Source organism: Ambystoma mexicanum, chromosome 1q, assembly GCF_040938575.1.
Source record: "Ambystoma mexicanum isolate Mex_15411 chromosome 1q, UKY_AmexF1_1, whole genome shotgun sequence".
Classification (NCBI taxonomy): Eukaryota; Metazoa; Chordata; class Amphibia; order Caudata; family Ambystomatidae; genus Ambystoma; species Ambystoma mexicanum.
Window position 1 is genome coordinate 1032475404 of NC_090922.1, and position 25697 is coordinate 1032501100.

The 25697-nt window shown below is 46.0% G+C and overlaps 1 protein-coding gene across 3 annotated transcripts in view; it reads left to right on the top strand.

The window, feature by feature from the left end:
- The window catches only part of SSX2IP (SSX family member 2 interacting protein), a 706324-nt gene that overhangs the window by 306463 nt on the left and 374164 nt on the right, over positions 1 to 25697 (top strand). For all 3 annotated transcript variants that reach the window (XM_069641705.1, XM_069641707.1, XM_069641706.1), the window contains exon 7: positions 5455 to 5530. In XM_069641705.1, the coding sequence (XP_069497806.1) occupies positions 5455 to 5530 (76 nt within the window). The remainder of the gene's footprint in view (positions 1 to 5454; positions 5531 to 25697) is intronic.

Sequence of the window (25697 nt, forward strand, 5' to 3'; positions counted from 1 at the left end):
TACATAGAACGGGCAGGAATCTTTTCTGGGTTTGTTGGAGCAGATTCCCCTGTTAGGCAACAGTTTTTGTCAAACTGGTGACCAGTTCCTTGAGTTTAGGAAAGTCCAATGTTAGCTCACTAAGGGTGCTTGTACAGAAACATTTACACTCAGCGCATGGTGATTCGGCGATGGGATCAAATTCCTCGATGTATCTTTGCTCTTGTGCGCTTTTGAAGCATCCATGTTCTACTTGGAGTACCCTTCATTTTGGCTTGACTTCTTGCTCCCCTCCAAAGCATTGGATTGTAAGCCCTCTTTTGTCACAACTGGCACTCTGCCCGGATTTTCATGATCGAGCAGAATTGCAGCCGCCATGGGTGAGAATCTGTTATGAAGAGTAACTTCTGGGGCTTTAGTTGGAGAGCTGGAGGGGTTCATGTCAGTCCGACCCTCAATTGGGCTCGCAGTGGTTACTGTCGCCACCTCTAAAATACAAAAAGGGGCAACTGTATGTAGCATGTTTAGGGTACTGATCAATATTATGCACCAATTTGTCAGAACTATTGGGGGGTGCTACGAGGGAATGCACTTCAATTATACTACTCGTTTGACAGCCCACACGGCCCGATGGGTTTGGGCAGTGGTCTGGGAGAAGATGGCTTTTCCTTCCGTCCTCCTCAGTGTCATTCTCTACTCAACTTTGCTAATGGGTCCAATTTAACTTGCCGCCTTGAACTGATAAATGCTTGTTACTTATTTTGTAAATTTTACACAATCAACCCCACGCTCATACGACTCTATGGCACGCATAACATTACAATCCTCGTCTCGGACAGCACTGTTAACCTTTGAGCCAAATCATCCACAGCCCCCTCCCCTGCACTCCTCCCAAACCAGGTCACGAAAAAACCCTCTTGGGCCTCTCCTGGTGAGTGACGTTTTCCTGTTTGCCTTATGTTTAACCATCTTCCTCCCTGTGGAGTCCCAAAGAGTAGCAGGGGTTTATAAACCATAATAAATATAGAAATGGGAAACCAAGGCGCAAAGGGTAAGGAAAATAAACAATACTAATTTAAAATCGGATATTCAGGTAAGCAATTGACAATTCAAAGAGCAGGTACATTGCAAATGCTGCAAATTAACACCAAGTGCAAGGAGTATAACAATGCCGAAAATAAAATCCTGGGCTAATCCTTAAGACGCGCCGAAACAGCAATGCGTAAACCACACGCCAAGCCACTTCGCCCACAAACCCATGGTATTCGATGCAGTCAAAAGCTGCGGCACGCTGCGACAACCAGGGACATGGCAGCCAGGGACAGTTGTTTCAATTCCAATAGGGTTGGGAGTCCTTGGTATTGTGTGGCTAGCTGTAAGCACACGGCCGGCCTCATAGGTGCTGGGGGGCTGCGCCCCCTTTTGGGTTTGCCGGGGTCACCCGGACTTACATGGGTTGCAGTCGCGAGCCTGTTGGGTCCTAGGGATATGGCCTCGGTGCAGGGGGCACCCTGAATGCCGGTAGCATCCTAGATGGAGGGTTCCTGGGCTTGACCCAGGACACCATGCTGGTCTGGGTGTTGGGAGGGAGGGGGGGGCAGACCAACGGGGACCTGCAGGACCGTGGTCACACGGATTGGGCCTGCAGGCCCAAAGTGAGAGACTGAGGCAGCAGGACTTTGTAGGGGAGGACTGGTCCAGGAGACCCCTCTCGCCTGCGTTTCTTCCCCAGGTGAGGGCTATGGCCCATTGGGCGTTCCCTCATGCCACCCGGGCCCAGGTGGTGGGGGGGCTCACCCACTGGAGACATTGCCCACACGTATCGAATGCCCACATGTATTGATTACAACACAAATTTAGCTAGGCCCAAAAACCATTCTTTGCCCGGTAAAGATGGTGTGAGCTCAGCGCACTGTAGCGCGGCCCCCACCCTTGGAGAACATCCCTGTTGCCACAGCACCCTGGCAGATCCGCTGCGAGCACGTTCCCATGAACAAGACGGACATGAGCTAGCGCAATATGCTAACATTGTAACAGTTCACCTCCCGCAGTGTACCATCACTATCAGCATGACCCGGCCAGCAGGCCTGAACAATGAGAAGAACGGTAAAATGGTCATCTGAGGGCAGACAGTCTTTATATATATGTATATATTAATGTCAAGACCTCTTGCGAAGTATGCTTTCTTCCACAAAATATAAACGCCTGTAGAATGTATTAAAATGAGAGAGCATGCTCCCATGATATAAGCTATGGCGAGCTCACACCATTGCAGGTGGATGCTAATGATAAAGGAACGCTCCAGGGATCTGTTCGTTGTGTGTATCACTGGGCAGCCTACCTCACATGGTTTCGCGCCATAACTAAAGCTAATGCTGCTAGAGTACACGAGAAAGCGGATGCAACTATACTATGAACTCATGTAAAGAATGCGCGAGAGTGCACTTATCATGTGTGAATGTCTGAGCCCCTCATATGCCACCACCGTCACGTACAGTGGCGGGTCGTTTTCTATGTACTCCACTCTAACCACTACCTCATTTACTGCGAATGTATATGCATGTAACTAAAACACTGTAGCTGCTATAATATAATGTACAAATATGGTGCTCGGACTGGGTATAATCGAGACGCATCCAGCAAAGGTTAAAATGCATGTTTTGAAGTGATTTTAAATAAGTATTATAGAAAGTATTCAAATGTTTGCGATGTCTTTACCTATATTCGGCAACACACGAGGGAGATACCTTTGTGAAAGCGTACAAGGTCTCGATGTATCCCCCTCCCTCCCTCAGAAGGCTGCCAAGACATGAGAACAGAGCCCCGCTCTGCGTTATCACGCCTCCCCCGACCCGACTGGAGCCGCTTCAAAGACTTGTAGCCCCACTGCAGCACCCAAGGCCGCGGCCAGCCACCTGCATTGTTTATTGCTGTGCTGTAAATCTTAGTTTAAACTCAAGCGCCCCCTCGTAAACCCCACAACCCACCGGACTGTCTCAGACTTATGGCCCTGTGCAATCAGGACACCCAACACTTTGACAACACACAGCGAAACATCCATAACCACTTCTAACAAGACAGAAAGACCTGTACCACCCGCCCCAGTCCCCGAAGCTTAGCCCCTCGACCTATGGTCCCGGTCAACAGATCACGAGTAACCAGGCCTCGATATATTATCTCCAGACCCCTCACAAGGTGCATTCCTCCTGTGTTGCATTAACCTATAAAAATAACCTATTGAAAGATTTACTAAAGAGAATAGCACTGTAAATGACTGAATGACTGCGGTGTGCATGGCAGAGGGCAAGTAAGTCAGAAAAGGCATTCATCTCTGCCACAGGCCGCCTCGGCACACCAACACCGCCCGGATGAACTCAAGCCGACCTGCCAGGCCCAGCCCAACCCACGAGGGTGACCAGTGACGTCCTCCAGCCAAGACCAACCACGCCGCAGCAGCACCTATAGTTAGTCGTCGCCACCCAATCCCAATGAACTTGTGCCCCCTATAGTATGTAGGTTTTGATGACGTTTTTTGTAAATATATACGCCTGTCTTTGCTATTGTCAGACAGAGCGCTCTCGGAGTTTGCAGAGTTCTTTGCATGCCCAATTCTGATTGATAAACTCCCATTTACGCTCACCCGCACTCTGTCTTGGCCTTATTCCCATTTTGGGAGAGTCCTTCATTGTCTCTCATTGCGGGGAGGATCGTGCTGTTTGGGGACGCTTGCTTTCAACTTCCATTGTTGGGGTCGGGCCCCTGACAGTCCTGGCCGAGGGCAAAACACTTGGGAGGGTCACACAATACTTGAGAGTTCTCAAAAAGGTTCTTAAGAGGCACCGCGGAACACACGGCACCTAACGATACTCCAACGCAAACTTGAACAGGTCGGGCTTCCAGCATTCGACAGTACAGTACAATGTTTGAATTCCCAGCATCAGCCTCTCTCGCCTTCATGGGGATAAACAGAATGGGGGAGGGAGTGGGACGCTATATTGCTTGCATAGAAAAGCTGCAGCATTTAAGGCTCGTTAGCTCTAATTTAGGTTGGGAAACCAAAAATCCTCGAGGCAAGGCCAAAGCTTACCGCAAAGTCAAATGTTCAGAGTGCAGAGAACTCGGGTCGGAGACAGAAACGAGTACAGACTAGTAGGGCGCTGTTTTTTTTCTCCTTCCACGTGTCCAAAAGCACTTCAGCTTACCAGTTAACATAAGTCATGAGCCCTCTGTCCCGTCACGCCCCACTGCGAATCAACAATAACCACTCGGAGAACCACTTCTTGCCCCAAATATACTAAGATGTATTCTTCCCCATTTTTTCCTGCTAGATGGTCCAGTTTCATAGATGTATCTGTCTGCAAATCATCATTTGACCCACAATAGTCCATATAGTGTGGAAGCTTGAGATTGAGTCAAGGTATGCAACGGAGGTGGTTAGTGTACGATTTTGCTTTTCGTTTTAAATGTAATATTGATTTCAATACAGAGAGAATATTTAAATATCTAAATGTATTACTAGTGGAATTAGAGCAAATTCCACAGGTGCTTCAGTCATGCAATTGCTGATGGCAGCCCATTCTGGCACAGGGAAGCTGAGGGTAAAGGACTCTGAAGGTTCACATAGTGCACCCCTGCAGAACAAATGCTTTGCAAAGTGCATTCTCTATAAAGTGCATGCTATAGCTGAATTCTCTTCTAATTGTCCATTTCAAACACATGATCTGACAGACCTATGATTAAGGCTCCGGTGTATGCCGTTTCCACCACCAAATTATTGACTTCTTTGTTGTATATTCTGAAATAAATGCACAGGCAGGAACTCCGCTTTTGGGGTGGGAAGAAGCCTGATTTGCATATTGTCTTTTCCCTTTTGTAGTGACTTGGCAGGTGAACGATGGTTTGAAGGGTTGCCCAGAGCAATGCCAGAGGTTAGGATTAATTAAAAACCTTCCAGCCATCACCTCTTTTGTTTTGCAGGTACTAAACATGGGCACACACGCATTAGGGATGCTAAACAGTAAATGTGTAAACTCATATGGCTAATTGAGCTAATGTGTCAAGTTGTTAAAAGCAAATAGCTAGCCTGAGTATTTTGCTACTGTAACTTCAAAGTTCTATCTGATTTGCGAAATATTTGGTGAAATATTGCCTTTATGGTTGTAGGAAGACCAGTTGACTGGCTTAATAGTAAGGGATGCACACGTTTGTACCTTTTTATATTACATGACTGTTAAGAAATCGCCTTTGGTTTGATGAAGTCTGACCAATCCAAACAAATTGCTTTATACAGACTTGAAGTGTTAAAGGTTGGCATCACGTTTGTTAATTTTACCATGTAGGTACTCTCTAGTGATCTATTGTAAATGCTGAAATAGTCCTCAAAGAAATTTGGCAAGACGCCTCTTACATCTGTGTGAGATCGTTTTGTTTTTTGTGCTCCAATTCCAATTTAACTCTTATTTATTTTTTCCCCAGCCATCGATGTTCTGAATTATGTAGGCCGAGCTGATGGGAAGAGAAGTGCTTGGAGAACCAATAAAACTGATGCCAAGTAAGCACTAATTTAAATTTATTTTAATCTATATTAAAATACATGTAATTGTTCCTCCCTTCAGAAGCTGTATTGACTTCTGATTTCATTTGATTCTAATATTTGTAACGCGCATACCACGTAGGGTCCAAGTAGAAACGTCATCTAGGGGCTGATGTTATAATGGCTATTCGCATAGACTACACAGGTTATCATATGAGGCTCTCAGAGATTGGTAGTACAGATTACATCGTTTTTAACTGCTTCCTGAAGATGGTCAGACTCAATCAGTCGAAACTCCAGCGGAAGAGTTCCAGGACAGAGGACCAAAACATGAGAACCGCCTGTCTCCCCAGGTTTTCTTTCTTACAAGCGGAGCTGTCGGAAGGCACTGGTCTGTGGATAGAAGTAATCGATGTGGGCAATAAATTTGAATTTTTGAGATCCGGTATGCCAGAGCAAGACCAAGAATGCACTTAGACCAAACATAAGACCTTGAACAACATTTTTTGATGCACTGGAAGCCAGTGAAGGCTCTTCCTATATTGCGAGACATTTTTCTTTCTTGGTAAAGAAAAAAATCAGCCTGATAGCAGAATTCTGAGCAAACTGCAATCTCTTAATTTGACATTTTTGAACACCCATAAGGAGGGCATTGCACTAATCTAATTTAGAATTGGTAATTATCCCACCACAATTGGGCGGTCCTTTTCAGCAATAAAGGATAAAACAGGCTTTGAGTTTGAGTTGGTAACATACAGATTTCACCATCTGGCTAACATGAAGACTGTAGTCCATACTCGACTGCCAGACGCACCCAAGAATTTTTTTTACTGCATTCAAAAATGTCGGGACCCCAAACAGGGAAGGACACTGGATGCATTATGAAGCACTCATTACCTTTTTCTTAGAGGCAAGTACAATGACTTTTGTCTATGATGGGTTCAGTTGGAGTTTATTTTCCAGTATCCAGCTTTTAATTTTATTCGCACAGGACACCACTGTCTATTGGCCAACGGTTTTTTAAGTTGTACCTAGATTTGGGTGTCGTCCGCATATGAGTGATGGGACAAACTAAAATTGGAAAAAACTCTACAACTAGTATAAATATTAAAAAGCGGGGACAGAGAGGATCCCCGAGGCACCCTGTACTTAGCAGATATATAATTGGAAAAGTCAGCCCCAACTTTAACCTGCTGAGTATGATTAGTTAAGCACACAAACCATTTCAGAGTTTCGTCTGATACCTGAGCCACCAATGACAGCCTGGAAATAAGAATCTAATCAACTGTGTCAAAGGCTGCTGACTGGTCCAGCATGCTTGTATTCCCTTCATCGGCGGCCCCCAGTAGATCATCCCAGACTGCCTTAAGGGCTGTTTCAATGCCATCGCCCGGTCTGAATCCTGATGGAAAAGGATCCATAATTGTATGTTTTTCTACATAACTCTGCAATTGACCAGTCACTATCTTTTCTTTTTGTAGGCCACAAAAGGCCGGCTTTTGGACAGTAATTGGAAAGAGAGTTTTATGATCTAATGTCGGTTTTTTAGCAGCTGTGTGAGAGATGGTTTCTTTAAGTCCAAAGGGACACAATTTTGTGCCAGTGAAGCATTTATCACAGATTGAATAACCCTGCTCAGTGCATTGGCATGTTGCTTGGCCAGATGAACTGAATCAGGCCGTATCCAAAATTAGTGGGCTTGAGCTTATCCAGTAAATTAACAATCTCTTCAATTCCAACAGAAGAGAAGGTGAATTTAGGACATGGTGTTGCCATATTCAGTTGGAAACAAAATTCTGATATAAGAGCAGAATCAGCAGACCGAGCATCAATGTTCTCTAATCACTTTGTTTTGTCCCGAAAAAAGATATTAAACTCATTAGCCATTTTAACTGAAGCTTGCAAACTTGCATTGACACATTCTGGATTGGTTAACATTTTTATAGCCAGAAACCGTGCTTTTGGTCTGTTTTAGCCAAGATTGATTTGTTTTTGCAATGGAGAGTATTTTGCAAGTATAACCTTTTTATATACCTCCAAGGCCGATCTAGCCACCATGCGATCGGCTGTGTTTAGTCTTAAGCCATAATGTGTCCTTTTTCCTATAATATTGCTTTAGACCTTTCAGGTTGTCACTATACCACTGATTATTATTCCTCCAAAGTTTTTTAATATTTTTTCAGATGAGCAATAGTTGATTATAAATGTGACATAAGATTAGAAAAAGTTCAGTGCAGTGTAGATTGCATGTGGGATAGGTCCTGCAATACATATGTGCCGAGATGAGATGAAGGTCTTTGTTTTGGCAAAGCAATTGCCTGCTAGATATAGTTTGACTGAGAGGGGTGATTAATAGGAATTTCATAATATATATTTCTTTTCCTGGATTGAACACATTTGAATGGAAATTATCACCATCCTCATAATTTTCCATTGGCTGTAGTGAACATAGTTTGTAAACCTTCACAAAATACTTCAATTACTTATAAATCAGATGCCCAACAGAGCAATGTAGTCCACAGTATGGAAGGTAGTTGACAGAAAACATGGTGTATACATGGTTGAATCTAGAAATATTTACATAAATATATATTTTTGGTGTACAAAAGGATGCTTGGATCTGTGGATTTGTAGCCCACTGATATAGCCCTGTGAAGGAGAAGGTGAGTTTTGAGAAGCAATTGACAAAATCCTATTTTCGCCAGAAGTACAAGGGGTGGGTGCTCGTGCAAATGTTTCTTTGCTTTATGTTCCAGCATTTGTACCAGTACTTAGTTCAGAGGGGTTTCAGTCATAAAGTTCAAGCAGGTAAAATAAACTATACATACTTTGCCTTATCTAGCCATGGCAGAGGGTAAAACGTACAGGCAGGTTATCGATAAGCCGATCAACAATCGCAGTACAGTAATTGTTAAATGTAATCTAATACTCTTGAAAGTCCATAAAAAATGAGTTTTTAATGTATACTGGTGTCACACTCACCTGTGTCTTTGCAGGAGCGATGGACGAGCCTCCCTTGACCCAGAGTCTTCACTTCCCCTGTTTCATCCGGAGGAATACCTGTCAAATACAAGGTGTACACTCAGACCTGAATTCACCCGATTCCCCTGGGCCTTTCCCTTCTCTTTACTGTGTGCTGTGATGTCCACCATGGGCTTACCTTGATCTTTAGTAGGGTGTGCACTCCATCCTGCATTCGCAGGGGCGTGATTCACTCATGTGATTGGTGCCAATGTCTGTAGGCTGAGTTCAGATGCCAAACGCTGTTTTATGCCTTCACAGCGAGGCCGAGTGTTCAAGGCGCCAGTTTCACTGGCTAGACAGTCCTTCCCACAAGTGAACGTTGCACAGAGATATGCGAGTGTCCAAAATTGTCCGTATTGTCTGTTTGCTGGTATTTCTGTGGGTGAGTAGCGCTGCATGTAGAAGCTAGCTGCTGGTAGGTTTGCGCAGCACCTTCAATTTGAGCGCGCCTGGTAATGTCTCTCCCTTTCCCTTGCAGGAGAAATGATGTGGTATTAGCGCCTTGAGTCTGGGTTCAGCGCTACTGGAGACTTGGTGGTTAGGTAAGTTTGCACGGAGGCTTTTGGTAAGTATGCACCACGTAGAGAGAGAGCGCAGTGAAATTAGTGTCCGCGTTATTGGGGCGAGCGCAATAAATGTCTTTTCTTTTACAGGGGTTTGTGCGCTTGTACAACTGACCTGGATTCCAGCATCGCGGGAAGATTCAGTGAGTATGCGCAGCGTTACTGATGTGCGCGTGTTAATACAGTTCTTCTTTTGTTCTTACAGGTGCCGGTGTAGAAGTCCCCTCTTGACAGGAGATAGCTGCGGTGAGGAGTTAGAACGGAGGTTCTTCTGGAGCGGCTAAGCAGAAGTAGGATGTTCTGGAGCGGGTATGCAGAAGCAGGATGATCCGGAGCAGGGCAAGTATGTTGCTGATACAGCTCACAGTAAGCAACACGAAGCACTGAAAGAATCTTGGGTTTGCCTAATATAGCCAGCCACACCCAAACACTAGAGAGCTCATGAATTATCATGCACTTCCTGTTTGGCAACAGGAAGTGGTAACCAGGAAGTTAAAACAAACACTAGGAAGGAATGAAATGAGGGATTTGTTATGGGTTCTGTGTGCCTATGCCAGGCCTGCCAAGACTCCACCCAGCTTGCCCCAACTACCTGCCTGATGCCCATGACAACTGGATTTAGCTGTTAAAACCCATCCAAGCAGAAAGTGCAGTAGGAACAAACGGAATACCACAATTTCACAATAGGCAGAATGGCTGAATGTGAATTGCAATGCATGAGCGAGGTGAAAATGGGCCAGAAAAGTTTTGAAAGTCGGGCTGTTCAATGTCTGCAAGTTGGCTTAATTCTCTCAGCATCCGTGTCATCAAAACGTTTGTCTAGACTAGCCCTCAGCTTTTTGATGGGACAATGTGATCTTGATGGCTCACAGGTAGTCTATTTATTGAGCATTTATAATGTGCCTGTACACAAGGTGTTTCAAGGCACAAGACAAAGAGTTGGCGGGGTGAGGGGGGACAGGGATGAAGAAAAACAAAAACGGTCCTACTAGGCCTTGTGACATCAGGCTGTGCTGGTTCGGGTGGTGATTCGACGACTTCATGCTAGCTTTCATGTATTTTTGAGTTTGCTGGGCAACGGCAGCAGCCAAAAATTAAACATTACTTTTTTGAGGGTTCTTCTACGAGCTGGTGCTGGCTTCTGCTCTAGCGCTCAGGCTATAGTCTTTTGAGGCCACTACATGCACACCGTCTCCCTGTGTCTCTCTGGGTGCCCTGGTAGTACTCAACAGCAGGCAAGCGTCATGGTTCTTCCAGGAAGTGTCCCTTCAGTTCTTCAGGTTTGAGGACATTATTTTCCTCTCAAATCTCCTGCCTAACTTCTTTTTAAGGTGACTTGATCCATTAAAACGCCAAGAAGTAACCGGAGGAATGCTTTCCGCCCTGTTTATTTACACGTTCAAATGCGGATTGCTGTTTTTGAATCCATCCCACATGGTTGAGGAGGAGGTGGTGGACGTTGGCTTGGGAGGTGTCGTCAAAGCTTTTGCTGCTTGTGCATTGCCACCAGATATGGCAGGATTTATAACATTATATATCATTGAGGAGATTAGTCTCACATATTTTCTTTTAAGCAATAGTGATGTGTTTTTTCTCACAAAACATACAACAAATATTTTGTTCTGTATAAAATATACACTTTGTATTATTTATTCCGTGTATGATAGAAAATGTAATACAATGTCTTAAAAAACAATGTTACTTTTTTTCTTTTTCTTAATTTGAACCCCAAACCCTGGTAATAGAAACAAGGACACTCTCTAACCACAGATTACAGTTAACACCATTAAACAGATGACTTTACACTCAAGGCCTACATTTAGTATTCAACAACCCGGTCTGATAGTTGTGTTCGTGTTAACCCCAGCATGTTTCTACCCAAAAAGACCTTTTGCGTCGGACATTCATCAGGGGAAATATTGACTTGTATTTTGGTGTCCCCAACTTTGAATTTGGTGAGGGTTCTTCCTTTTGTAACACTCTAATTAAAAACATTTTCAATCACCATACAATGATTTTAAACACGGAATTAATCCATTTATCAACAATTCAGGGTACACCTTAATTAATAAAGCACCCTACATATGCATTGGTAAGCATAACGGCACATCCCTGGTGCTCTCCATACTTGCTCTAAAATGTAATTCGAAATTCCATTCAATGGTTAATACTTTTCATCTGTTCCTTCTCAATAGGACTCAAAAAACGTTGTTCAACCCTTTAATATGGGTATCAGGTAGACACACTGCATAAAGCCAGAAGTATGTCACTAACTATCACTCAGAGCACACCCATCACCATTATAGGTCTACCAAATTATTAAACCAACAATTCCCTACCTGCACACACTGGACGTTCTGTGAACTATTAATACCAATCCACTGGAGCCTAAAGATTTTACATGTTACAGGCTTCCATTCAATTTCTATTGCGATCTTTAAACAAATGGGACACCTTTAGTCATAATCACGTTTGATTTTTAATATATTGCACAATACACACATACATGCTGGTCCAACGTTTTAATTTCCTGCATGCAATCCAATTTTCACCCTAAACTGCTAGGGAAATGCACTTTAAACCAAATGTGCACCTAGTTCAAAAGAGTAGAGGCATCCTGCACCCCAACGGCTCATTTGCCTAAGTCCCCAAAAGCAACTCTTAGAACACCCTGCAAGCACTTTAAAATGTGAAAATAATGATTTGAAGGCTATTCACATGCTCTACCTAGCACAGCCCGCGTCACAACCAACCGGCATTTTTCTAACCCCCAAGGCGCAAAGTCTACGAACAAGGCTTACCTAGCCGTTCGTTACGTTTTCTTTTGCGTTCTAAACTCCACAGCGTCTGCATCTAACTGCGTCTGACTCCACGGTTTCCACACATTCCCATATATTAGTCAATGAAAGAGGACTGCAACAGATTTCGGCACATACGTGTGCCCTCAGACTGTTAAAACCACATCCAGTACCACATCATGCCTCCAACTGTGCTATTGTCATCGATTATGTCCACTAGGTGGCATTTCAATTTATCACAAAAACACTGAAGCAACCAACTTAGACCCATCAGGTAAGGCTATTATATAGATAGGCACAACTCTGGAGAGTCAAATAGATGGTGATATTAAAAACCATGTGCTAATCTTGAAACTGTTGCTGTTACTAATACTGCACTGTAATCCTTTTTATTTGCAGGAGGTGAATATAATGCAATTCTACATTTCTTTACCCCTAATCACATGTGGGATAAACACCCCAAGGTTTTTTTTTTTTTTTAAATCGAAATACCACATACCAGGTTAACAATTTATCTGACCCAACCTCAACAAAGTTCCAATTGGGTAGATACCATTTCGACAAATGTTGTTGAATGCAGTATGGGAGGAGAACACAGGACCCATCTGGTTGAACACCCGAGACGCGCACTTCAGGAAAAAAGCGTACATTGATTGTGTTGGACGACCAAAATTGTGCCACTCAATTTCTTCGTTAAGCGCCACCAAATGATTTTGTGTCTTGAAAATTCGTTTTTGCTCTAAGTTTCACCTGTATCACCTTTGTCTTAATGCAGCTCCTATGTTCAATCAAACGGGTCTTACATTTCCCTTCATAATCTTCACATATTAAACTACAGGTCTTTAGCATCTCACTGAATTCAATAAGTGTCTTTACATATGCTGTTCCCTTTATCCTTTCCTCTTATTAGTCTGTTGCGTGAAAGACACTGGAGCCCTTTACTGGCGATCCATTCTGGACAAAGTCTCAACAGAGTAAATGAGAGACACTTCTCTTGATGTATTTAACAGTATTCGCTTCAGTGCTGAGATGCTGAAGGAATTTCTTGCGTGCGTACCAAGCTCTGCTCGGATTACTCTGGCATTTTCTGGATAAAGTGCATGCCCAGAGGCACGTTTAACAAACTGTTAATTTCATCCCTTGCGCATGCTTCTTGAGGCAGCGTTTCACTTATCTGCCGCTCGGATTAAGCTGACCGCAACTAAATGTTCCGCACGCTCGATTGCTCGTGACTAAAACAGTTTATAATTAACTGGTGCATAACCAACTTTTCACAGCTACATAGCATTCCATAAGGGAGCTGTGAGTGAAGCAACAGCTTCAATCTGAAACTGCAGAACAATCCAAACTGGTCCTGGTGTGCTGCACTCCATCGTCTGTTCACCAATGTCCCTTGAAGGATTAAACTTTCTTGCCTCCTAAATAACTTTGCTTAAGGCCTAATATTCGTCGAGTGCTTCATCACAGGACCTTCCTGTTTGACATCAAATAATGAAGGCGAGTTTAGAATGCTGGATTTCATCTTTGTCAAGGCATGGACCAATCGGCTCTTCTTCACATCCACCATTTTGTTTTGGGTAACTCTCCTGTTTCTGAATACCCACACTAAGGCCTCAACCAACTAAAGACCTAATCCACAAGAACACGTAATAAATGTATGCATCAAAGGGAAATCTATTGTAAGAGAAGCAGTCACCAACCCTGTGCATTAACCCAGCAGATTTACCGGACATCACGGTCTGTCAATCTTAAATCCATTAACTCCACATATCAGTCCAATAGCACCTACAGGATGGTGCGTATTATGCTACCAGACCAGAGCCCTATAATTTCACAAATGAGCCTTTCAGAGAATGACCCCATACCACGCTGTTCAGTAGATAATATTGGCATAGCGGTATCAAACGCACTGCCCCACTCTCATAAACTAGACCAACCTTCTGCGCTACCAGACCCAATGGGTTCCTGGAACCCCTATTCAACCCAATAATTCCAGCTGTCTTGGTGTCCCTTTAGCTATAGAAGGTACCGGCCTCGATATCCTCAGCCAAAGGAATCCCATCCCAAATGGGCCCTGCCAAATAATCGCTCCCTCCCATGTCACACTATTGATGTTCACGACTTCTTACTTGAACACAACCTAGATTTTCTAACCATTACTGAAACCTGGCTGAAATACTTTTTAGGACCTACACTATCTTACTCCCTTCAAGTAAATTATAGCATCCTCATTTCACTATCTGATGGGGGTGCTTTGGAGTAGCACTAGTAACTAGAAAGAGTATCTGGGGCATCTCCATTGTCCACATGATCCCCATTGGCCAGTGCAAGTCTTTTGGTGGCACGCATCCCCTTAACTCTGTGCTCTCTCCAGGACCTGCTTGTTTACGCCCCCCTCCTCACTGTAGTTCTAACTTTTTCAGTTCTTTCCTTGAGCTCATTGCATCCTTGCATCCTGCATGAAACCAAACTGCCCTTTACTCCGAAGTGATTTTAACCTAGGTTTTAATGACCCCAATGACAGATCGGCCACCTGCATGAAGAATCTTCTACTTAATCCTGGATTTAAATGCTTGAGAAAGTCTGCTCATATTAAAGGTTGTACCTTAGACTGGAGCATCGCCCCAAATATTTGCCCTTCTGGCTCTGTTAAGTTCAGCTGGTCACACCATGCTGCTGCTGTTTTCAGGCTACCTGGATCAACGTCTTTTTTTCCTGTAAAAGCCACACCAAATCTATTACTTATGGCAACAAATATAAACCCCCTACACAACATTGGACTCAATTCGTAATCTAATCAATCTTAACTGTTTGAGAAGACCTCCTCTCTGGATCAGTCTCCATTTTCAATCATCGCTTGGGTAACCACATAGTGTCAAACCTAAGACTATAGGCAACAAATGCTTCTCTTCCAAACTTTGCTTGTTTAAGATTGGCACTCAAGAAGATGGAAAGGCAGTCAAGAAACAATACCTATACTGACTGGAACCTAAAATTTGAACGTGTTTGATCTAAATTTTCTCTCATGTAGTCTGTGCACTTTTTGCTTCTGAAATTGGGCAAGCCAAAAGCTCTTTCAAGAAATTATTTTGAAATCCTTAAATTGGGTCACCCATACCAACACTCTTGAACCCTCGACCGATTGATGTAATGCTACTCAATCCCACTTCTGTGTCAAAATTGACAAAGCAAGATCAAAAACCAAAGAATTCAGACCTACTAAGATGTTCAATCTTGGTACTTGAACGTCCAGTTACGCCAAGCCCGATGTATCTCATGGCCACAGCCCTCTTCCATTCATCCCTCGCTTTAACTTTTACATTATTCTAACTCCAGAGACTGGTTATTATAGCCAGCTTGAGACCCACCAAACTCACTGCCCATCACAATGTCACTTTTCTTCCTGAAGATATTGGACCAGGCTACCACTATCCCACTACAGACCTTCATCAAACAATCTGCTGCTGGGAGACTGACAATCTGGTTTTTGTCCTGCCATAGGCACATAACTGTTCTTAATAGACATAAAGGACACCCTGCTGCAGCTCATCAAAGGGGATGCTCGTCTACTTGTGCTCCAGGATTTGTCTTTTTCTGTAGATACCCTCGACCATAGCAACTCACTGGGAAAATTACAGAAGATTGTCCAGGCATGGCATGACAATGCGGTTTCCCGAGTTACATTGTTTCTTTCTAACTGATCCTCTATTATCAAGATCAGTAAGTTTCAATCACAGCCGGATGTAGTCTCTTATGGTGTTCCCCAGAGTTCATGCATCTTGCCTCCTTTTTTTGTTGTTTCATATAGATCTGAAACCTCTACATGAACTGCTCGTCGACTTCTGTCATATTTCAAAACTACTCTGATGAAACCCAACTTCTCGACATGCTTGACAAGAATTCTGAAATCAATGTCGCCCATATTAAACACCTTTGTAATGATTGCAAAATGGAGGACTGACAAATCGATTAGGTTTGAATCCCTGCAAAACTGAACTTCTCTTGTTTTTTAACTTGGATCCTTTCCTCTTGCCTCATTATATCCTGCAATTTGTGTCTCCCAATTCCTATCTCTTAAGAATGTAAATCCCTAAAGTCATTCTTGACTCGACTTATGAAATCACAAGTTCGCTGTGACATCAGCGCAGCAAACTACTATGTTGCCGCTCTCTCGGACCCATTGCGCCATTCTAGCTAGAGCATAATCTGTTCCAGAATTGATTTATTGCAATACCATGTATGCAAGGCGCAACAAAACTTTTTAAGCTGCTTCAAGCATGTCAAAATACAGCATTAAGGATTGTGTCAAATGCTGCTAGACACATGCATATTACTTCTGTGTTAAGGAATCTCTGTGGGCTTCGAGTAAATTTGTGCATCACATTCAAGCTCCTCGCACTGGCCCACAAATCTGTATGTGGACTCTTGCCTCAGTCCCTTAATCGCCTACAAATTCGGCTTTCTGCCTGCTCCATAAGCTCTAGCACCTATGAATTACTCTTGGTTCACAGGCACAAACGAGCATGTGTGCTGGGTCATGCCACCTCTTTCCAAGCAACTAAACATTGAAATTCCTTCAGTTCGTATCCAATCCATGAAAAAAATTACTCCCCTTTAGAGTTAAAATCCAGTTTCTTCTATTTTAGTTCTTTTTTGCCTGACGTACTAGGTCCAGCACAGGGATACCTTCGGGTCGTAGTTCCACTGCCGTTACAAATGGAAATCGTAATAAACCCTTACTGTTGCCAGGCACAAATTAGACTCATCTTCCTGATTGATTTTTCAGACTGGTATCTTTTGATAAGGATGGGTCCAGTGCCAATAAACCTCTGTATAATATTGAATACTCTTCCTAATACCAACTGACCTTCAAAAGACTGTATTAGAAGCTGTTTTACTATGAGTGCATTTCAGACTCTGTGCAACTTGGTTTCTAGAAGATTGCCATTTCCCCATCCAGCTGCTAGTCTTTGGCCTGTGCCCAGTTTACATTTGATTTATTGTGACTTATAAGAGAGCCACATGCAATATCGAACCACTTTGAATGGTTGCATCAGGAAAAACCTCAGGTAAAGCTGACATTATATATGTAAGGAGTGTGATTGTAGCATACATAATACTCTAAGAAAAGACACCCATGGCAGAGAAGACCAGGAACAGGCAGGCCATTAAGTATAAAAGATTACTATACTAGTTACATTTATCCACTCTAGCGATGTCAGAGTTTTACTTGCACCATGAGCCAGAAGCCAGCACAGGTTTAAACACTGACACCACAGAACATGTGTAATGCAGTGTTTGTCAAAGCACATTCATGCAGAATCCATCTTCTACTTCTTCCTATAATTGGTTTTTAAACTATACTTTTTAAACATCTGTTCACACTGCAGGTGGCATTCTGTAACTACTTTATCGTGGTGTTTTGTGCCATTACTGGGGAGGGTGGATTTAGACTCCCCTGAAGGGGATGAACATGGTGTATTTGTGGCCCCTCTGGTCCTTCCTTCAGCCCAACAACGCATGCTCTGAAGCCAGCCAGCTTGTCGGTTCTTCAAATACCTTATCAACACGCCTTCTGGCGTGATCACCTGGTCTCTTAAGCCTACCACACCGCCTGACCATTCAGGACTCTTGCACCAATCTGCACACCCCTACCTTGCTCACATGTAGGTGCTATGGTATTGTACTTGCGCAACAACCAGACTCTGGGAATGCAGTTTGACGGTAGGGGTGAGGTTACTGAGACTTGCTCCCCTGTAAGGTCCCAGGTGCTGTTAATCTTCCCTTAGAGGAATTGGTCCTGTGCAGCTGGATTTTGACCAAGCCTCACCAAAATGAGCACCATGGATAAGTGCCCGCAGTGGAGCATTCGTCGCATGATGTGCTTCAGGGATAACTTGGCAGGTTTATGCTTCCTGGAAAAGGAGTAAAGTGGCTTGCACCTCTAAATCGAGTCCACCACTCCTGCATGGCAAATGCAGATCTCTGGAGGATTCTGAGCCCTCCAGATAGGACAGTCTCTCTGCAAAAATGGTAGGACCATGTGTAAATTAACTTGTGCGCCTTGAGGCGTATGGGGTTATGGCGCAATATAAGAATCTAATAGACCTACCATCACAACAAAAGCACAGGCTGAGAGATGTTGGAACTTGGAGGAGAAACTAGGAAAACGTGGTGGCGGCCGTGGTGGCGTTTGTGTCTTAAAGATTGTTTCGAGGGGATTGGGTCCTCCGACGTATTCCATATCTATGAAAGTATTCACCACAGCTGCTTCGGAAAATCTTTCTGCGTCCTATGTCGATAAGCCGTCCTTGAGAACCTCCTCCGATGGCGGACGTCACCAGATGTTATAAGTAGGACGCACGACGCCCGTAGCCTCAGTTCCAGTTTTTTCCACAAACTGGTTCGCTTCGGAGATCTCGGCGTGCCTCGACTCTTTGGAGTTTGTTCTTTCGGTTCTTCGAACCTGCTAGTTTGTGGTATTATCGGGATGTCTTCCTCTTCTTCCACCCGCGTCCGGGCTTCAAGAAGTGTGGGGACTGCGGGTCCAAGATGTTGGTGACGGACTTGCACGATGCCTGCCTCTGGTGCCTCGGGGAGGCCCACGACATGGATGATTGTGTCGATTGCCAGTCTCTTACATCCAAGGCCTTGCGGGAACGTAAGAAGCTGTTGGTCGGTAAGGTGTCCAAACCTCGGAAGGCGAGGTCCACTGGGCTTTCGACAGACGATTCGAGGGGCGACTCTCTGCATCGTAGTCGTAAGTTTAGGGGGTCTCGGTCCCGGAGTGGGTCCCGCCACTCCTCTGCCTCTTCAAGGCACTCCCGGAAGCTCTATCGGTCACCTTCCCTGTCCTCATCCGAGGACTCCGCCCGTCGGCGGGTTTCTTATCCCACCAAGTGTTCCTCTCCGGAGGAATGGGCTTCCTTCGGGAAGAAAATGTTGGCGATTCTTGAATCGCAGGGCTCCGGTCCGTCCGCGCCTCAGAGAGGTCGGTCGTGACCGTACTAGAGACACCGCCCGTACGCCTTCGGGCTCGGGTGATCGGCATGATTCTCAGGAGAGGTCCCGCTCGGACAAGGGGAATCGTTCTAGTCATGCCTGTTCCAGGTCCCGGTCCTCGACACGCTCAAGCCCGTGTGCACCTGTGAATTCTTCAAAGACGTCTACTCTGAGGTAGTCGATGGACTCTCTCAAGGCTCTGCCTCCGACGAAGTCGGCGATGCCATCGGCGCCCAGGCTGTTGAAGGATACGCTCGGGGCTCCGTCCTCGAGGCCAGTGTCAAAGCCGTCAGTGCTGTCGGCGCCGCGCTCGACGTCGACCACGTTTCACTTTATGCCTTTCGAGGCTGTGGTGTCGGAGGTACCCCGTGGCACGGGGGAACCCCCTAGAAAGGCTCTGGCCAAGGTAAAACATGTCTTTCACCCTTATTCAATGCCCACTTTCCAGCCTATGGAGTATATTTCCGAGGTGGAAGAGGGTTCTGAAGATGGGTTGGTTCCGAACACGGTACCAGATGAGATTCTTACTGGTCATAGCCAGATTGAGGACCTGCGTCAGTCACTGCATGACGCCAGTGGTCTGGACAGCTCTCCGGCGGTGGAGTTCTGTAGGCCTGAGCCTGGCACCCATGCCGAGTCATCGTACTGGCGCCTTATGTCGAGGGTCACGGACTACTTGGGGTGGTCGGCGCCCCCAGTTGATTTTGTGCAGGATGCCCTGACGGATATCCTTGACCAAAGTCCACCCACTGACCCGGTACTGCTATTCCATATGGGTCTGCAAAGAAGGGTGGCAGCGGCTCCGCAGAGTCTCCCGGCAGTGGGCAAGTCTTTGCTGCGAAAATACCGCCCAGCCAGTATTGACCCCTGCTACTTGACTATGCACCCCACTCCGGAGAGTTTGGAGGTGCAGACGGCTACGTCCCCAGCAAAGCGGGTGTCGTATCCTACCATCCCTCCGGATAGGGACGACAAGCTTTTCGATGGCTGGTCGAAGAAAGTGTTTTCTTCAGGGGGTATGGCTCTTCAGGCGGCCAACTCCGTATATGCCTTGTCACGTTTCACGCACACTCTGTGGAACTGTATTTCATTAGCGGCTGAACATATTCCCGAAGGGGATGGTTTTCTTGCTATTATTCAGGATGGCAAGGATGCCATGTGTGAGTCTGTTCAGTCGGGTTTGGACATGGCAGACTGTCAGCCGGTCTGTGGCGGCGAGCACCGTGATACGCAGGTTTGCGTGGTTGGTTAATTTGGGGTTTGCTCCTGATGTGCAAGCCAGGCTCAACATGCCCTTTGATGGTGAACATCTTTTTGCCAGCAAGGCTGACGAGAGCCTTGAGAGGTTGCAGTCCTCCAAAGCTGCAGCGAAGTCGTTGGGCGCTGCAGTCCGCCAACCTCCGTCTTTTTGTCCTAGGGGACAGCAATGGAGGGGAGGTTCCTTTCGTTATTACTCTTCCTTTAGTAAAGCGAGAGGAGCTGCAAGGCAAAGGGGCAACCGTAGGAGTGTCAGAGGTGGAAAACAAGGTACTCGAGGTGCCAAGGCCGCGCGAGCAGTTGCCTCGGGCAACGCTGCAGCCTCTTCTGCTCAGTCATAAGGCCCATGCTTCGCCAGTTGGGGGAAGGCTGACGCAGCAGCGCAGCATCTTGTAGAATGGCGTGCCATTACTTGAGATGTGTGGGTTCTGGAGATCATAACCCACGGCTACTGTCTTCTTTTCCGGCAGAGGCCTCACGACAATCCACTGGGGAATCTCTTTGAAGAGTCCGGATCCGCTCCTTACGGAGGAAATTCAATCCCTGCTGGAGAAAGGCGCCATAGAGCTGGTGCCTGTAGCGGAGAGGAACAAGGGATGGTATTCCCCTTATTGATTTCGAAGAAAGACTGGGGATTGAGACCCATCATGGACTTGAGCGGTTTGAACAAGCTCCTCAGGAAGGACCAGTTAAAGATGGTTACTCTCAAGTCCTCCAGGCCCTTCAACTTCAGGACTGGTTGGTGTCTCTCGCCCTCAAGGACACTTATTTTCATGTGCCGATCCATCCCAAGCACAAGAAGTACCAGAGGTTCGCAGTTGGCAACTCGCACTTTCAGTTTCGGGTCCTGCCGTTCGGATTAACCTCCGCCCCGAGGGTTTTCACCAAGCTCATGGTGATGGTGGCAGCGTATCTCAGGAAAGGGGATTCACGTCTACCCCTACCTGGACGATTGGTTGATCAGGGCGCGCTCTCCCAAGTAAGTCATGGATCAATTGTCCGTCACCTGCCACTCCCTTCACAAGCTGGGCTTCTCCCTCAACTTGAAGTCCCACTTGACGCCAACTCAGCGGCTCCAGTACATCGGACCAGTGCTCGACACGTCCATGGGGCAGTGTTTTCCTCCCCAGGTGAGGGCTCACCACATTCAGCAGATGGTGCACAAGGTTCAACGTGCCCAGAGTCTCCTAGCGTTCGAGTTCTTGAGGTTGCTCGGCCTCATGACATCCTGCATTCTTCTGGTGCCAGAGGCCAGGTTGCGGATGAGATCTCTGCAGTGGGCTCTCAAGCTCCAGTGGTCTCAGTCCTCCGGCAGGATGTCGGACCCCGTTCAGGTGCCGCCCTCGATCGCGCAGGATCTTCTGTGGTGGGCAGACGAAGGCAATCTAATGAGGGGGGCTCTATTTTGGCTACTCTGGCCAGAGGTGACGATCGTGACGGACGCATCCCTCACGGGATGTGGAGCGCATGCCAACGAGTTGACGGTCAGCGGTCGTTGGTCTCCTATGGAGTCCAGACTCCATATCAATCTGTTGGAGCTGAGGGCCGTCGGGCTTGCCCTGAAGGCTTTTCTGCCGACTGTGCGAGGAAAGAATTTCCTGATCCTGACGACACAGTGGCCATGCACTACCTCATCAAAAAGGGGGGGGGGGGGGCGGGGCGGCAGGGTCACTTCCTCTGTGCAGGGAGGCGATGCAGCTCTGGTTCTGGGCCATCCAGCAGGAAATTTCGATCTCGGCAGTTCATCTGGCCGGAGACGAAAACGAGACGGCGGATGCTCTGAGCAGGCAGAGCACGATCTCTCACGAGTGGGAGCTGGCTCAGGAGATTCTCCTGGAGATCTTCGCCTCCAGTGTCAACCGGAAGTGCGAAAGGTTCTACTTGCGGGAATTTCCTCCAAGAGGAGCCTTAGGAGACGTGTTGGTGGTGGAGTGGTCATTCCTGCTGCTGTACGCGTTTCCTCTAGTCCCTGTCATCCCGAAAGTGCTGCGGAGGTTACGGAGGTTCGGTTCCCGGATGATCCTCATTACTCCAGCATGGGCCAGGAGGACGTGGTACCCGGACCTTCTCGACGTGTCCATCTGCCCTCCACGTCGTCCTCCCTACCGAGACGATCTGCTCTCACGGGAGGGCGGTCAGGTTCTCCATCCAGAGGTCAGATCCCTCAACCTTCACGCTTGGCTTCTGAAAGGTTGAGGTATAAGGATTGGGACCTCCCTGAAGACGTGATGGAGGTGTTGCTTTTGGCCAGACGGCCGGCAACAAAGTCCCTGTGCCGTTGGAGAAAGTTCTGCGACTTTCATGTGACATTCCTGTCGTTCTGTCTTTTTTTGCTTTCTTTGGCCCACAAGGGCCTGCAAGTGGGTACCATTAAAGGTTACCTAGCGGCACTGTCTATATTTAAGCGCTTGTCTGAGGAGTATTCTTATTTTAAAATCCCTTTTAATTTCTCAGTTTCTGAAAGGGCTCACTAATGTGTTCCGCTGTCACCTTTGCAGGTGCCCGGTTGGGATCTGAACCTTGTTCTCAAGTTTCTAATGGGTGCTCCCTTTAGAGCATTTGCATTCTTGTCCTTTGAGACTGTTAACCCTTAAAACTGTGTTTTAGTTGCGGTCACTTCCGCTCGCAGGACACCGACGCCGAAAGATTTTCCGAAGCAGCACAGCTGTGGTGATTACTGTCATAGATATGGAATACGTCGTCGGACCATCCCATCAAAAGAATGTTACCAGGTAAGAAAGTAACTTGTTCAATTGGGGTATACATGGAAAACCGGACATTGTATAGAATTCATGATTGGTCATTTATAACGTGCTTAATACTGATGAGGTTTCTAAGCGCGGATCCGGGATTTTAACCTGTAGTTGCTCTGCGTTTTGTTTCCAAGACGAGCACGTTGCCACTGACCTATACCACCTGTACCGTGCAACAAATAGCTTTCTGTTGGTGTAAGGACGCACATGAAATTTCGTGTCTGACTTTTTAAATGGGCTTTTAAATGGGCTTCACCATAACGTTGGTAAATAGCAATAGTTTTTTGATGTCTGAATATGTATTGCTCCAAAGAAGAGACAATTTTGTTACATTTAGGGTGAAAAACTTGCGTACATAGGTCCTTTGAACATTGCTAGGTCAAATATTTTTTTAACCTGTTGGTAGACCCCATAGAACAAATCTGAACGCCCCTATATAACGAAGGAAACGTAATGTGGACAGAAAGGCATGTTTAAAGTCACTAATTGCTTAACTTTGTGCTGCTTCCCATTGGTATCAAACTTCTTCTTATAATTTTGCTAATCATATGTCGCACAAGCATCAGAGTTGCTTTGATAGGAAGGTACTAATCTTGAATTTCTGATTAATTTGTAAAATCAGAAGGACAGAGAAATTAAAAGCATTAATTTCAATTGGGTGAGCAAAATTAGCCTGTGATGTCACCAAATGCTTTGGATATGGAGGCAAGCGTAACTGATCATATAGTAAACGAGAAAAGATTGTTTGGTTTGTCCACTGCGCATATCCCTCAAAACTTCTATTGAAAATTAAGTTTGACCAGATTATTACAATCTACTAAAAGTGGATGTCTGACCACTTATTGGTACCCTATTAACCCTTATGCTCTACATTTTTTTAGAATTTCAAATGTATTCCATTGTGGTGATTTTCTTACTCCTGCCAACACGTTTTTTGATTTCAAAGTGCATAGGTCTTCAGCAGGGCTGGCAAATCACTTTTATACATGTCACTGTTATATCATTCTCCAGTATGGGTTCTGGCATGGATTTACATGCTCGTGAATATTCCTTGTCAGGCTGGGAATCCTTGGTAAGAGAAAAAACTGTTTCACTTTCACTTACTGTCTTTCTCCTATAAACCAACCACTGAGCTCTGAGTCATGTGACATTCCTGTCGTTCTGTCTTTTTTTGCTTTCTTTGGCCCACAAGGGCCTGCAAGTGGGTACCATTAAAGGTTACCTGGCGGCGCTGTCTATATTTAAGCGCTTGTCTGAGGAGTATTCTGATTTTAAAATCCCTTTTAATTTCTCAGTTTCTGAAAGGGCTCACTAATGTGTTCCGCCGTCACCTTTGCAGGTGCCCGGTTGGTATCCGAACCTTGTTCTCAAGTTTCTAATGGGTGCTCCCTATAGAGCATTTGAATTCTTGTCCTTTGAGACTGTTAACCCTTAAAACTGTGTTTTTAGTTGCGGTCACTTCCGCTCGCAGAGTGAGTGAGTTACAGGCACTTTCAGTTAAGCCACCCTTCACTGCGTTTCATAAGAACAGGGTTGTCCTTAGAGTGCGTCCTTCCTTTTTTCCGAAGGTGGTGTCAAAATTTCATTTAAGCCAGAAGGTTATTCTTCCGGCATTTTATCCTCCTACACATCCTGGTAAGGAAGAGAGGCTCCATAGGCTGGATCCTAGGAGAGCTTTAAGCTTCTACATTTCACGCATGTCCCGGGTCAGAGTGGTCGGTCGATCAACTCTTTATTGGTTACGCTGGAAGGCGTTTGGGACAAGCTGTTACTAAGCAGACTTTGTCTCGATGGATTATCTTGGCAATTTCCAAATGTTACTGCTTGGCGGGTAAGGACCCACCGGTAGGCTTACAGGCCCATTCTACCAGGGGTATGTCTGCCTCTACTGCCCTGCAGAGGGTTGTTCACTTTCACTTACTGTCTTTCTCCTATAAACCAATCACTGAGCTCTGAGTCATACTGCCCCAAGCCAATGACTGCCCTCTAGCTAAGCCCCTCCTCTGGCAGCCATCTTCCGATTTTCACCGCATGTTCAAGTGTTCTGACTCCTCGTGTTTTGCTCAGAGCTTTTCTATGTTTTCGTGCTTTTTCGATGGGCTCCATTTGACAAAAATAGGAACCTGTGTGCTCTTTCGCTCCTTTGCCCGGCAAGCGGGGATCCGTTTGTCAGCGTCTTTCAACGACCCGTGTTTCATCAGAGATTCCAGAAGGCCATTGGGCCTGCACCGCTCACCGGACCATGTCAGAGGAGAAGGACGGAGGTTCCCTCTTCAAGCTCTGCTCCAGCTGCGGATTGGGGAATGTTTGTGGAGGACAAACACTCCCAGTGCCTCTACTGTCTCCATCTGGACCACAGGGAAGCAGATTTCCTTGGTTTCTCCAAGCGCACTGTCAAGGATCGTCACAGTAGGTCGACGCCAAGGCCTCTACCCTGTGCGGCAAGCAGGGGCTTGCCTCACCCAGGACTGGCAAGACCGAGGAGCGGGGCTTCTAAGTCCTTTGGGGTACTCCATCCGTGGGGCCCCAAAACCAGGCCAAGCACTGCGAGTCAGTTTCCGTTAGTGTCCCTGTGCAAGCGAGTCCCGCGACGGGCAGGGTGCGTTCATTTTAAGTCTGCCTCCATCTCCAGTCATCGTTCCAGCTCCTAGTCTAAGAGGACATCGGCTAACCCAGGAAAGCTGAGGGAGAAGCCAGAGAAGACCAAGGCACAGGGAAAGGTGGACAACCTGCTACTGAAGGCCCAGGTGGTCCAGGCAAAGTCATCCTTGACGATCGAGTTGGTGGT